At 46.9% G+C, this 14,780-nt stretch overlaps 1 protein-coding gene across 3 annotated transcripts in view; it reads left to right on the top strand.

Moving 5' to 3' along the window:
- The window catches only part of SCAMP2 (secretory carrier membrane protein 2), a 29,340-nt gene that overhangs the window by 11,256 nt on the left and 3,304 nt on the right, over positions 1-14,780 (top strand). For 2 of the 3 annotated variants that reach the window (XM_077123772.1, XM_077123773.1), the window contains exons 2-7: positions 7,687-7,755; positions 8,130-8,228; positions 10,122-10,239; positions 10,821-10,949; positions 11,585-11,744; positions 12,807-12,908. In XM_077123772.1, coding sequence (XP_076979887.1) covers positions 7,687-7,755; positions 8,130-8,228; positions 10,122-10,239; positions 10,821-10,949; positions 11,585-11,744; positions 12,807-12,908 — 677 coding nt within the window. Of the gene's footprint in view, positions 1-7,686; positions 7,756-8,129; positions 8,229-8,726; positions 8,856-10,121; positions 10,240-10,820; positions 10,950-11,584; positions 11,745-12,806; positions 12,909-14,780 lie in introns of all 3 variants that reach the window. The other variant, XM_077123774.1, reaches the window with a different exon arrangement.

Here is a 14,780-nt window from a genome sequence, read left to right on the forward strand (position 1 = left end):
TCTCAGGATTCCGAGTCATAGAGCACCATGGTAATTGTGGCCTTTTGTGAGCTTGGGACCCAGCCAGCCACTCTGGGGATGATTGGCCTTTCTGTTCTGTGATACACAGTCTCATCTCCAACGCAAATAAGACTCACAGAAGTTCCAAATGATTGGTGACTCTTTGCCTCAAAAAGACTCTGAATTATTTTAGTCCACGAGGTATTCAGTAAGTGTTTATTTGGGGCTTGAAATAAACTCAGCCCACACTGGGAACATGAGTGGAGCACAGGATGGGGAAAACAAGGAAAAGTTAACAGTGAGCTCAAGCACAGTCAGGACTTGTGGAACACATGGAAGGAGATTTCCAGACCTGCAGAAACGAGTATGTTTTTCAGGCCCTTCTTGGCAGAGCGCCAGCCTGCCTCTGCCTGCTTCTTTCCTCCCTTACCTCACAGCCTCACCAGACGGGAATATTTCCCTGCCTGGAGCCCTGGGCCCTGCTCACCGTCTTCCCTGGCTCTTGGGACCCCGCCTTCATCAAGTGTCACTCCCTCCTCCTGACACCGCTCAGCCTGGGCTCCGCAGCAGTGCACACACAGCTCACTGCAGTCCCCGCACACCTTGTGTGTGCTTGTCTCAGTCACCAGGCTGTGGGGCTCAGAAGGGCAGGAGCTGGGCCCAGTTTCTCTTGGCATATCCCGCGTAACTGTTTGTAGCTGTTGCTGAATGAAAAGGGCTGAGTTTAGGGACAGCTGCTTTGTTATAAATTCAGTAAAGGCTCCCGGCCAGTCTGAGTCCCTTGGGCAATGAGGGAGGTTTTAAGTTACTTCTTCTTTGTAGGTGAAACTTAACCCTTGCTAAAGTTATCCTTTAAATGACTACGTGACCCACTTAAGAGGCAGCTCATGCTTGATGAAGGGGAAGAAGGGTGGCTGATGTTGACTTTCTGTTTGTGACTTGCAGGGAAAGCTGGTGGTCCCTGCCGAGACCAGTCATCATAGTCCTTACTTGCAAGGCTCTCCGTGAGCCTTACTGAGGGTGTGCCTGAAGAACCAGCTCTTTGAGAGCCAGGAATCAAGAAATGAGGAGAAGCCCTCTCCTGGTCACTCACAGTACCCTGGCCTTTGTCCCTCTGTTTTAGCTTTTAAGCTATGGGAATACAATATACCAGAAGCAAAACAGCTTTTAAAAAGGGAATTTATTATTATGTAAACTGCAAGTTTACAGTTCTGAGGCCGTGAAAATGTCCAAATTAAGGCATCCAGAAAAAGATACCATAACTCTAAAGAAAGGGCTGATAAAGTTTGGGGTTTCTCGCTCAGCTGGGAGGGCACATGGCGACATCTGCTAGCTTTCGCTCCTCATTTCATAAGGCCTCCTTTGGGCCGGCTTCCTTCTGCATCTCCAAAGGTCTCTGGCCGTGTGGACTTTGTCCACACTATGGGCTCTTTCCAAAATGGCTCCCTCTTAAAGGGCATCCCCACCTTTAATGGGTGGAGACACATCTCCATGGAAATCATCTAATCAAAAGTTATAGTCTCCATTGAAACAGTCAAGAAGATCCCACCTGTGAAGAGATATCAAGGATACTCTCTAAAGCAAGAATTAAGTGGTATTCCTCCCTTACCCTGAATTTTGATGTTAAGGCTATGATAATGATTGCAACAAAGACAAAATTATCACTAGCTTGTTATTTAGAAAAATATGAAAACAAAAGCCGATTATTTCATAATGATAGACTGTAAACAAGTATAAGTTGTATAAAATGTTTTAAATTTTTAAGATTGTTGACTATAGTTATTTTTACATTACATTTACTTTATTTTTTTAGTGGTTTACTTAGGGTTTAAATTTCGCTTCAAAATTTAATCTAGTTCAGAAAAGAGGGGAAAGAAGTGTAACAAATAAGGTATCAGTGGCTCAGTGAGTTCAAATAGAGTCAAGGCTTTATTTTAGTTAGACGTTGCTACCTATCATAACTTGCCAAATCCCAACCAGAACCATTCCAGCCAATCCTAAAGAGCACCTAGGGCGTTATATAAGATTCTGCAAAGGTTCATGTACTAGGGTAACTTTCCGGAAACCTACAACCTCCAGATGAGTCCCTGGACCAGGCAAGTGGTGAATTGCAGAGGGGCCAGTCCTTCCAGGACGTCAGCTGGTTCCATCCCCCATCCCATATTATCGACAGCTCCTTCCAACATGAAAAAGTTAGAGTGGGCATAGCCCCAATACCCATAAAGAATGGGAGGAAGATCAAAGGTGATAGTGGAGTTATACAGAGAAGGTAGGGTTTAACAAATGTGTATGATTTGCTCAATCATTGTATTGGTATTTCTTTTGTTTTCCAGTATCTTAGAGCAGCTAGAAGTGACGGCCTAAAATTGTGGAATTTGGGCCCATACCAAACTCTGGGATCTGTTCTACAACTATTTGTTGCGATGTGCTTTGACATTTATTGCTTTTTTGCTTCTATGTTATTTTTCACAAAAAATGAACTTATGTATTTCTACTAGCCCCCAGTGTTTTGGAGCAACTAGAAGGAAAAATTTGAAATAGTGGAATGGTAACCATAACAAACTGTGAAATCTGTTCTGTAACTGCTTGTTGAAGTGTACTTTGAAAATCATTGCTTTTCTTTTATTTTCTTTGTATATATGTTATATTTAACAATAAAAAATGTTTTTAAAAAATCCCACCCAGCAATATTGTATGAGAATTAAAATAACATGGCTTTTCTGGGGTACACAACTGTTTCAAACTGGCACACCCTCCATAGTGCAGGTTATTCACTCAACCACAGATTTCTTTGCACCCTACTAGGCTCTGGGGATGCACTGGTGCACAAGACAGACCTCTCAGATGGACGATCTTGTGTTTTGGAAGACAGACAAGTTTGGGTTCAGGATCTGGCTGAGCTAGGTACTGAGATCCTGGACAAGCCACTTCTCTCTGAGCTTGGGCTTTTTTTCTAGCTGCAAAATGTAACTATGCCTCCCTCACAGGCTTGCAGTGAGGGTTAAGTAAGGTAGTAGTATGTTGTAGCGTTTCTCAGCTAGGGTTCACCATCGGAGCCACAGAACACAGAAACTGATTGGCGTGCCTTTACTCAGTTCTCTCAGGGATGGAATAGAGCTAGTATTCAGTACACAGGAGAGAAGTCATTACAGACTGTGAGTGCTTCAGGGCACTGGGGTTTAATTCTCTCAAGCAGGTTGAGAAAGGCTAGTAGAACCTTCTTTTCTTTTTTTCTTATTTATTTTTACTGCTGTAACATATATACAAATATTCCACATTTAGACCACTTTCAAATATACAGTTCAGTGGTATTCATTACTCACACAATGTTGTGCCACCATCACCACCATCTGTTACCAAAACTTTCCTGAACAGAAACTCTGTAGAGCCTTCTCTTCTGACAGTTTGACAGTAGTGGCCAGCCTGGGGTGATCGGCATTTCACAATAGTAGACACTCAGTAAATGCCAGCCCCTTCCCTCCACCCCCCATTTTCCACTTCTTTCCCCAGGCCTCAGCTTCTCTTGAAGCTACTTACATCTTTGAGAAAGGGTCCAGGTTCAGATGAGAAATATCCATGTCTCACAGTGTGTTCTAGGCTCCTTTTCCAGCAAGATGCTCCTGGTTTGCAGCTGTGAGGCAGGTGCCCTCCCTTTCTCTGTGTCCTGACGTTTGGACAGTGCCTTCTACAGAATGTGTAAGGAGCTACAACATGCAGACATTTTTTCTCAAGCATCTGCTGAGCTTGTGTTCTCCATCAGGCGGTTCACCAAGCACCAGAGAACTAGAGAGGTTAATTAGGCACAGAGACATTTGGCTGCAGAGTTTATAGCCTTCTAGTGGAGGCAGGATTTGTTCACAATGAGCCCAGTGAGGGGTCCAGGGGCCGAGTCTTGAAGACTTTAGAAAAACCAGGAGGGATCAGTGTGGACCAGGGTAGTCAGCCTCCCATTCCTCACTCTGTCCCAGACTCCCTTCTGGGTGACGTTGTTAAAGGAAAGGACATCTCTCTCTGGGCTGGGAGGATGCTTATTCAATGCAGGTTCCTTGGCCAGGTGTGTATACATGCTTGCACCTGAAACTGCTGCCCTGTCCTATAGTGGCTCAGACTTGAGTAACCAGTTCCTTAGGTGGTGATTTGATTTAATTGGCTTCACCTCATTCTCTCGGCTGTATCTCCTGAACCTGGAAGGAGAATAGATACTGACACCCGAGTCTTCCTTGCTGGAGGCCAACCCAGAAATTCTGGAATAAAACTGTCAGTTGTTCAGCCAACAGATAATCTCATTTCCTTCCTTCCTTCCTTCCTCCCTCCCTGCCTCCCTGCCTCCCCCCCCTTAATAAAACATACATACAAAAAAAAAAGCAATAATTTTCAAAGTGAATTTTAACAAGTACTTACAGAACAAATTTCAAAGTTTGATATGGTTTACTACTCCACATTTTCAGCTTTTCCTTCTATGTGCTCCAAAGTACTGGAAGCTAAAAGAAATATCATTATAGTGATTCAGCTGTCATACTCATTTCATAAATCCTGTCTTCTCTGTTATAACTCCTCCTCCTTTGATCCTATTCCCAATCTATAGGGGTCTTTGGGATATGCCCGTTCTAACTTTTTCATGTTGAAAAAGGGTGTTGACAAAATAGGATGGGGGGATGGAATTAGTTGATACTCTTTTTTTTTTCTTTCACATGGGCAGGCACCAGGAATCAAACCCAGGTGTCCGGCATGGCAGGCAAGAACTCTGTCACTAAGCCACCATTGCCCACCCTAGTTAATGTTCTTTTTTTTTTTTTTGTAATTTTTTAAATACCAAAAAACACCAAACGCAAACATTCCTATTTTGATCATTCTGTTCTACATATATAATCAGTAGTTCACAATATCATCACATAGTTGCATATTCATCATCATGATCATTTCCCAGAACATTAGCATCTATTTAGAAAAAAATAAAACGAAAACAGAAAAAAAATTTATACATACCATACCCCTTACCCTTCCCTTTCACTGATCACTAGCATTTCAAACTAAATTTATTTTAACATTCGTTCCCCCTATTATTTATTTTTATCCATATGTTCTACTGATCTGTTAACAAGGTAGATAAAAGGAGCATCAGACACAAGGTTTTCACAATCACACAGTCACATTGTGAAAGCTATATCATTATACAGTCATCTTCAAGAAACATGGCTACTGGAGCACAGCTCCACATTTTCAGGCAGTTCCCTCCAGCCTCTCCATTACATCTTGCATAACAAGGTGATATCTGCTTAATGCGTGAGAATAACCTCCAGGATAACCTCTCGACTCTGGAATCTCTCAGCCATTGACACTTTGTCTCATTTCACTCTTCCCCCTTTTGGTCTAGAAGGTTTTCTCAATCCCTTGACAAGCTGAGTCTCAGCTCATTCTAGGATTTCTGTCCCATGTTGCCAGGAAGGTCCACACCCCTGCAAGTCATGTCCCACATAGACAGGGGGAGGGTGGTGTGTTTGCTTGTTGTGTTGGCTGGAGAGAGAGGCCACATCTGAGCAACAAAAGAGGTTCTCTTGGGGGGGACTCTCAGGCCTAATTTTAAGTAGGCTTGACCTATTCTTTGTGGGGTTAAGTTTCATATGAACAAACCCCAAGACTGGGGGCTCAGCCTATAGCTTTGATTGTCCACACTGCTTGTGAGAATATCAAGAATTCACTAGTTGATGTTCTTGAAGAGGCTGGCCCCTCTGGGATTCAGGTTTTATCTGGCCTAGAAATCCTCTGGAAGTTATAAGTTTCAGGAAAATAAACTTAGCTTTTGTGGCGTCTCAGTTAGAGCCCTAGGTGTTCTTTAGAGTTAACAGAAATGATGTTGGTGGGACTGTGGTCAACCGTTGCAATTAGCAGTATCTAGCTGAAGCTTGCTTAAGCGTAACCTCCAGAATAGTCTCTTGACTCCATTTGAACTCTCCTAGCCACTGATAACTTATTTTGATACATTTCTTTCCCCCGTTTTAGTCCAGAAGGCAGTGTCAATCTCATGATGCTGGAGCCAGGCTCAACCTTGGGAGTCGTGTCCTCTGTGGTCAGGGAGACTTTCACCCTGAATGTCATGTCCTCCTTGGAGGGTAGGGTAATAATTGTCCTTGTACAGCTGAGTTTAAAGAGAGAGATATGAGAGCCAGCCATCCTCTTTGCCCCAGTGGCCTCCCTTGTCACTTTGTCCAGGTTGTAGGGATGGGGTCCTGCAGAAGGGACATGGCCTCAGTCTGTTTTGCAGAGGAGGTTAGGAGAGGGAGGTGTGGGTGCTGTAGAGTGTTAGGCTCTGCTCCTGTCCAGAAGCACATAATGAGTTGGAGCTTGTTCCCCACTCTTGGCTTGGCTTGGGGGTAGGGTCAGACACAGTCTCCCCTGCTAGAAACTGGTGGTCCAGATGGGAAGAGAAAGTCAGTAAGTGGGAAGAAGTTAGAGAGCACATTGAGTGTTGACTCTCAGCTCTACAAATGGTAAGAGGAGGGAGGGAGCCCCCATGTTGAAACCTCTGATAGGTTACTTCACCATGGCCATTGTCCCTTTCCCACTGATAAATTGAAGGGATTGATAAATGAAACATTGTGTTTTAAGAGTTCGGTCTGGGGAGACTTACTGGTGGAAGTGAGGTTGGCCCTAAAGGACAGGAGCATCCGGATGAGTGGAGAGAGGGCAGGGAGTGAGGGGCTGAGGGCAGGATGCACACCCTTCCAATCCCAGAGGCAGGTGGCTGCCCTTCATGCCTGTTCCTCCAGAGCCAAAGCATCACTGCTGAGCTGGATCCAAATGCCATTCCTATGGAGGGGAAGGGGAAGACAGGGATGAAGACAGCCTAGGCCAACAGGGAGGCCATGAAGCCTTCAAAGAGAATGGCAGGGGCTGATGCAGGCCCTGGGCATAAGGGCTGGCCTTGAGCAGAAATCAGATTGGGAAGGGAGGATTGCAAACTCAGGGGAAAAGCTGTGTTCTGAGGGCAGTTTTCCTTTTTTTTTTTTGCAAGGGCAGGCACTGGGAATTGAACCCAGGTCTCTGACGCGGCAGGCGAGAAGTCTGCCTGCTGAGCCACCATGGTGGCCCACCTGCAGTTTTACGTTTTTGAAAAGAATCTAGGGAAAAAAATAAACCAAAAACATTTTCCTGGATTTCTATCTGTACTGAATATATCTGTACTGATAGCCAAGTGTGCTTGATTTTATAAGGAAAGCACTGACAGCGGCAATAAATGTTTTCTGTAAAATGATAACACAGTATAGAAAAGTTATAAAGTGAAAAATAAGTCTCTACCCAACCACTCCACTTATTCTGCCCCCTAAAAGCCCACTCCTTGGAGGTAAAGTCTGTGGGCAGTTTTAGAACTTAAAGGTCACAAACAACATGAAGGGTCATTCTCAGGCCTCAGAATGTCAGGCTTGCTTTGGGTCTCTTCTGAGACTGAACCTCTCCTCCACGAAGGGAGAAGAGATTGCAGCTCTGGTGTGGCTGGAGCCAAGCTTAAGGGCCCTTGGGGAGAGGCTTGTCAGGGCACTAGAAAGGGCCATCAGTAGGCTCACCTCAGCCAGGTGTTACGGGGATGGGCTTCTGATCCTGAGAGGAACCAAGAGGTAGTGGTACCCCTCACCCCCCGCGGCTCACTCCCCTCCCCAGTATCTAAATGGCTCTCATTTGCCTTCACAGGACCCCTCAGTGACCCAGCTAACCAATGCCTCTCAGAGTAACATGGCTGAATTCAACCCTTTCTCAGAGGTTGGTGAGCATTCTGAGTCCCCTGGTCCTCGGGGTGGTACTGAGGGTAAGAAGTCTTGGCAGACAGCTCTGAGGACCTGCAATCCTCAAAGGGACAGTCCTAACGTGAACTCAAAGGTGAAAGGAAGAGGGGGAGGTCACCAGAGGGTCTTAGAATTTCCCCCCTTGGGGTCCAAGATCTGGGCCCTACCTGAGCAGGGCAGGGATATGGGTTGGGCACCGGATTGCCCTGTGCCGGGGGTCTCACAGACGGGGCCCAAGCCACCTGGGTTCTCCTCGGCATCTGACCGGGAACACCACTCACCCTGCTATGGGTTTGCCTCATGTCCCAAACTCGTGGCACTCACTTCACTCCTTTGCTCTATCTCATGCAGACAAATGCATCAACAACAGTTCCAGTCACACAATTCCCTGGGCCCTCCCAGCCAGCAGTTCTCCAGCCCTCAGTGGAACCAGCCCAGCCTACACCTCAGGTACCGTTGAACCCTTTGGCTTCTCCACTATGGAGAGGGATGCACCCAAACCAGTAACTGAGCCCTGAACTTGGAGGACAGGCAGAGGCCCTTAATATCTCTAGTTCCCCTTCAAGGAGCTCTTGCTAATTTCTTTAGGGCTGGCCACTTTCACCCTTGCAAGTGAAAGCATTACCTTGCCAACTGACATTCTTTCCCCCATATCACCCATCACTACCACCACCAAAAAAAAAAGCTCTGCTCACCAGGTTGACATCCCCAGTGTTTTCTGGGAGAGCTTTGCCCTTGCCATGCCATTCCAGACTCTCCTTAGACCCAGAATCTCTTCCTTCCTTACCTCATTTATTCCTGCTTTCCTGCCAGTTTTCCTTTGTCCCTTCCAAACACTTTGAATCTTACCTGCTGTGCTCCCGGCAAGGCTCCATCGTCTTGTAGCCCTGTCCCCTGCTCCTCACTTTCCCTGGTGAGCATGACCCACAGTGGAGTTGTGTGTTGCAGCTCCTGCTTAGACAGGCCAGCAAGTTCCTGCCTACCAGGTTCGTAGCAGTGAGCAAGCTTTCAGAAAGGCAGATGCTGCTAGGAGGAGATAGTACTCTCAGAGACAGCTACATGCGAACACTACCAAAGGTAGGCAAAGTATAGATGAGCAAGAGTGAGGGCAAGGCGCCTGGAGCCTGCCCAAGCTGGGCTTGAACCCCCACAGGTCCCAGGTTGTTCCCAGGGTCTGGCCAGGCTTGCTGTGAAAGTGTTGCCCTTTCCTTGGGCCCTGAGTCACTCCCATGGCCCTGGAATCTTATGGAGGCAAGGCTTGGATGCAGGGGTGGCAAGGTTTTCTTGTTCACCTGGGTGGTGTCTGCAGAGCCCTGGCTCCTGTTCAGCTGAACCATGGACTTGGGGCAAGGGGACCGAGACCCTCAGTGTTTAGTGTGGTCAGTTCTAGTCCTGCTTCTGCCCCAAATGCCTGAAGTTTACCTCCTGAAGGCAACCTTAGCTCTTTGGAGAGAGAATGTGTATGTGTACATATGCATGTATATATGCCTGGCCAGAAACCCTCTGAGATGACCAATTTGATATTTGATCCCCTAAAAGAACTGTAGGCTCATTCTTCAGGAACCTGGCCCAAATGGCTGCAGCACCTAGCAGGAGCAGGGTTTGGCTTGTAGCACCCAAGCCCTGGGACCAGTTCTTTACCTCACTTTCATTTCCCTGGCTACCTCACTCAGGGGCCCCTCTCATCCTGAAAAGGGAATAAAGCTTGGACTCATCGCGTGGTGAAAGCCAGGCAATGCAGGGCTAAACCTAAGGAGCTGTCCTCAGGTGTAGCCAGTCACGGCCCAAGTGATCATCTCAGTCCAGGTGGAACTACTTGGGCTTAAATACAAATCCCCAAGGCCCAGGTACACAGACTGTCCTAAATGTTTTCCTTCCCTGCGCACTGCCAGCAGGTTTGCTCTGATCCGCCTTTATACATATACCCCTGTATATGTATAATGAGGCTTGGGTCTTGATTTCTGGCTACAGACTAGTCCCTTGTGAGGTCTTTTCTTTTGCTGTTACCCCCAAAGGTCACTATAACTGAATTATGCCTGAAAAGTCTCCAGTCTAGGGAAAAAGGGAAGAATCTGCCTGGGATAGTCCTCCTGTCGCATGCTCAAGCAGGAAGTGCTCTGGTGACAGCTGAGAGACTAAGGGTGGGGGCCATAGGAGGCAGGTCACCTTGGCCTCCCTATGGTGGGCCCTAGTATCCAAACACTCTCTGGGGCTGGGACTGGCTCTGGGACTCCATGCTGGCCCTCCCTGCTTGGTGCAAGGCATTTTGACCTTCTGCCAGGCTGATACCATTCCTTTGTCTCTTGTGTCTGGCTGCCCACCCCCCACCCCCATTCCCTCCAGGCTGTGGCCTCTGCAGCCCAGGCTGGCCTGCTTCGGCAGCAGGAAGAACTGGACAGAAAAGCTGCCGAGTTGGAGCGCAAGGAGCGGGAGCTGCAGAATACTGTGGCCAACTTACACGGTGAGGAAGGAAGGCTACTCAGAGCCTAAGTCTGGCCTGCCTGGGGCAAGAGAGTTTCCAAGTCATGCAGGAAGGCCCCTCCCAATGCCACCCTGAGCCTCCTTGTTCCTGGGGCAACCTGGGAGGTTTTACTGAGCTCTTTTTTTTTCAACTGAGCTCTTGATCACCTTAGAATAGTTTTAGTCCTGGGGATGAGCAGGAAGAGTTAGAAATATTGGAGACCTGCAGTTGAGTGCTGGATTATGTAGATGGTGTCTGAACTCTTCCAACTCTAAGATTCTTTGATTCTTTGGTACGGTAGGGGCACTGGTCCCAAATTCCTTGCTCATGATAATAATCCCTGCTGTCATGCTTATGGGTTGGTTGTTAATAAAAATAATCACTTATGTGTTTAGCTCTCTGCTTTTCCAAGTGCTTTGGGAGGTCTGTTATCTTGGAATGAGTTTCTGTGTCTTTCCCTTCACCCTTCTCCTATCCTACCCCATGCTCCCTGAAGTCCCCAAGCCCTGGTGCTGGAGTCTCTCTGGAAACCCTGCCTCTGAGGCTGGGCCATTGCTTGTCACTCTCTTCTTTCCACACAGTGAGAGAGAACAACTGGCCACCCTTTCCCTCGTGGTGCCCCATCAAACCCTGCTTCTACCAGGACTTCTCCACTGAGATCCCTGCTGACTACCAGCGGACATGCAAGATGCTCTACTACCTGTGGATGCGTGAGTCCTGCCCCTCCCCCGGAGCCCATGGTGAGAGTGGGTGGGAACTGAGAGCACTGCCAGTCCTCTGGTCACTGCTCCGTCAGGTGCATGCTTTCTGCAGACTCCAGCCATCCTTGGTGGCTGGGAAGGGCCTCCTGCCCCATAATTGGCCCTCTCCAGCCATCCTGGGAGCCTCCCTGCAAGTAGCAGTCCTACCACAGATCAGGTAGGACTAGCCATAGGCTCCTAGATCCTGGAGAGTTCATTATGCTAAAATGCTCTCCTTAGGGAAAGGCTTGCTCTCACCACGGGCCCCTCAGCTCCTAGGGGTAAGGTTAAAAAACTTTTCCTGAACCTCCACTGTGGGCCATCCAGGCATCTAGGGCTGGGAAAGAGAGTTACTGAGAAAAGGACTTCAAACCCTGCTCCCTTGCCCCTCCACTACCTAGCGTCACCTTTTAGGAGCTTAGTGTGGTTCAAGAAAACCAGAATATGGAAGGTAACCCTGCCTGTCATCCAGACCAAAGTCCTCAACTGTTTCTGCACCTGTCCTCACAGCATGGGCTTTCTTTCATCTCCCAGGGATTGGTTTGCCATGTTGGGGAGCCCTTTAGTCACCCTGGTGCAAGCCCATCTCTCTCTCCCCTCCCCAGTGCATTCAGTGACTCTGTTTCTGAACCTGCTTGCCTGCCTGGCCTGGTTCTCAGCTGACAGCTCCAAGGGAGTGGATTTTGGCCTCTCGATCCTGTGGTTTCTGCTCTTCACCCCCTGTGCTTTCATTTGTTGGTATCGACCCACCTATAAGGCCTTTAGGTGAGTGGGGCTGGGGCAAAGCATGACAGTATGGCTGGCATCTCAGATAGCAGGTCTGGGCTCATAACTCTGGGCCCTGATCCCTGAGAATAGAATGGTGGCATATTTACTTTCTCTTCCCACCAATAAAAATTGCCAGAGCAGACAGAGACCAGGAGCCATTTTTTTTCAGTGGTTGGGTCCCTAACTTACTGTGTGAGGTCTGCCCTGGACCGTGTCCTTGGACTAAGCACTAGAAAGCTGAAGAGGGGATCAGGAGCCTTTCCTGCCCTCCCACTACTCCCAGTCTCTGTAATGAAGTGTCATTTCAGTCACTGGGAAGAGGGAGGAGACCGTTCTTAGGGTCCTCCCCTGGGAGCCTCTAAAGAGTATACAGCCACACCGCTGGACAGGTGCTGTCAGTTACTTCTCTCTTTACATGTACACTATCCCCCCCACCTCCCCAGCTTTCATATTAATGGATCCACCTCACAGACACATAGGGATTCTGGAATTTTACTTCATAGCTGATGCTTCCAGGGCTGGGAGCCCAGCAAGCCTCTGGGAGATGGGTGGGGCAGCAGCCACACCATCCCATGTACTTGGCAGATGGGACCTAAGCCCTCACTGAGTTCTAAGCATCAGGGACAGATGGAGGTGCTCAACCTTTTATAGATTTGTCTGGTGTTCCTTCCTCCCCACGTTCCTTTCTCCTCCATCCAGGCCCATAGTTTTATTATTAGAGATTTATCCCTTTGGCTTAGACTTTCGAGCCTGTTATAAAATAGAAATAAATACTTCAGGAGATGGAGCATTAAGGTCCTTTATTGTCCTTGGGAGACAGCAACTTTATTAGTCTTTGAGGAAGTGGCTCAAGCATTGCCTTCTTAAATTGCAAGGCGGTAGAAGGTGGGCCCTCCTCGATTGTGGTGGATAGTGTCTGAGTGTGTGTGGCTTTATGGACACTGCGGCTGATCCTCTGGAGGTCTGCCTGCTCTCCCATCCTGTCACCTGCCTCTCAGTCCTGCAGATACCATTCTAAGTGAGCCCTCTTGTGACTTCTTTCTCCCTCTCTCTCCACAGGTCTGACAACTCTTTCAGCTTCTTCGTGTTCTTCTTTGTATTTTTTTGTCAAATAGGGATCTACATCATCCAGTTGGTTGGCATTCCTGGCCTAGGGGACAGGTGAGGCCTGGGGCAGCACAGAGGGAATGTTGCTTTGCATGTGGGAGCTCAGCCTCTCATGCCGTTTCATAGCTCCCAGAGGGCTCCACAGATAACCCTCCTTCCACTGGGAGAGGGGTAGGTGGGCCAGCTTGGTAATAAGCCAAGCAGGGACCTCTCTGTCTCACCTTAACTCTCCACTGTCTGGGATAGCATGGTAAACTTGGCCTGAATCTAACTTAGACTGCCAAGCCAGTCTAAGGCCATTGCAGCCTCCTCTTGTCCTGCCATGCCCTCCTAGAGACTGGTGCTCCTTCCTCTGCTCTCAGACAAGCCTTTGGGTTTGGTCAGTTCCTAGTGGATGCCCTGGCCTTTTGTTTTTGGACCTCTAAGTTTCTACTTTATTACAGAGAAATTTGTAGTAAGCTATTTGTAGCCAGCTATTCCTGGCTTATTTTCTCAGATAGTTGTGAGGATTCCATAGAGATGGACTTTCAGATTTTCCCCAGGAGGGCCCTCAGCACTGAAGGCAGTGCCTACTTTCTGATTCACTGCAAATAAGGCATAAATGCTGAAGATAAATTTGGTAGAATATGTAGTGCCTGTTGTATTAAATAACAGATGACTATTTGCCATTTTTACTTTATTAATTTACTAAAAAATTCTAGGACAATTTTATACTAAACACTGTTGAGTTTTGTTTTTTTTTAATCTATTGCCTTTTACATCCTGAACTGTGACTTTTTCCAGATACCCTATAACTTTGGGAGATGGGGTCCAAGCCTTCCCCAGATAAGTTGGTTTGAGCTTCCTAGATACTCCAGTCCTTAATTCAGTTAGTCTCGAAAAGAAAAGCTGATGGCTGATATTTTCCTTTCTGCTCCAATACACAGGGAGCATTACAGAAAGGTCAGGCTGGCCCTTGGCTGACTGTACTATTTTGGTCCCCTTCCCTGGCAGAGCCGGCAGGTCCAGAGCAGTGGGGGAAAAGACTGACCTTGCCCTCGGAGCAAGTGCACACACCTCCCACCAATTTTTTCTTCTACCTCACCTTGCTGTGTCTAATATGGCCCCTTTTGTCCTTGATCAGTGACCCAGTTTCATTGTTCATTACCCTAAGCAAGATCCTGGTAGAAAGGTTGTGATTATTAACTGCTGTGTTTGCACCCTTGGCCAGAAATCAGAAGGCCTGAGTTCTGGTCCTGGTTCTGCCCCTCACGTCCTTTCTGATGAAGGGCTGGACTAGATGAGCTGTGCAGACTCAAGCCTCCTAATGCCTTTCTAAAGCCCTTCTGTGACCATTCTCACATCTCACTCACAACGTTATCTCCCCCTTCTTTTTGGTTATCAATTCTATTAATTAGGTTGCAGTTAACATAAAATTTACCTTACTTTAATTTAAATTTACTTTAAAATCCAGCCATTTTAAGGTATACAAATCAGAGGTATATAAAATATTCATAGTGTTGTGTAACCATCACCACTGTCTAGTTCCAGAACATTATACAGTCATTCCCCATTAGACTCTCTTCCCCCGTGTCCTGGCAACCACATATCTATTTTGTCTTTATAAATTTGCTTACTCTCAATATTTCATATAAATGGAATCATGTAATATATAACCTTTTATATCTGGCTTCTTTAACTTAGCATAACATTTTCAAGATTCATTCATGTGGTCACATATATCAGAACTTCATTTCTTTTTATGGCTGAATAATATCCCATTGTATGGATATACCAGACATATGGTTTATCTGTTCATCTGTTGATGAACATTTGGCTGTTGTGAATAGTACTGCTAGAAACATTTATGTTCAGTTTGTGTGTTTTGTTTTTGTTTTTTGGAACACCTGTTTTTAATTCTTAGGGGTGCATATCTGGAGTAGAATT

This window comes from Tamandua tetradactyla, chromosome 12 (assembly GCF_023851605.1).
Source record: "Tamandua tetradactyla isolate mTamTet1 chromosome 12, mTamTet1.pri, whole genome shotgun sequence".
NCBI lineage: Eukaryota > Metazoa > Chordata > Mammalia > Pilosa > Myrmecophagidae > Tamandua > Tamandua tetradactyla.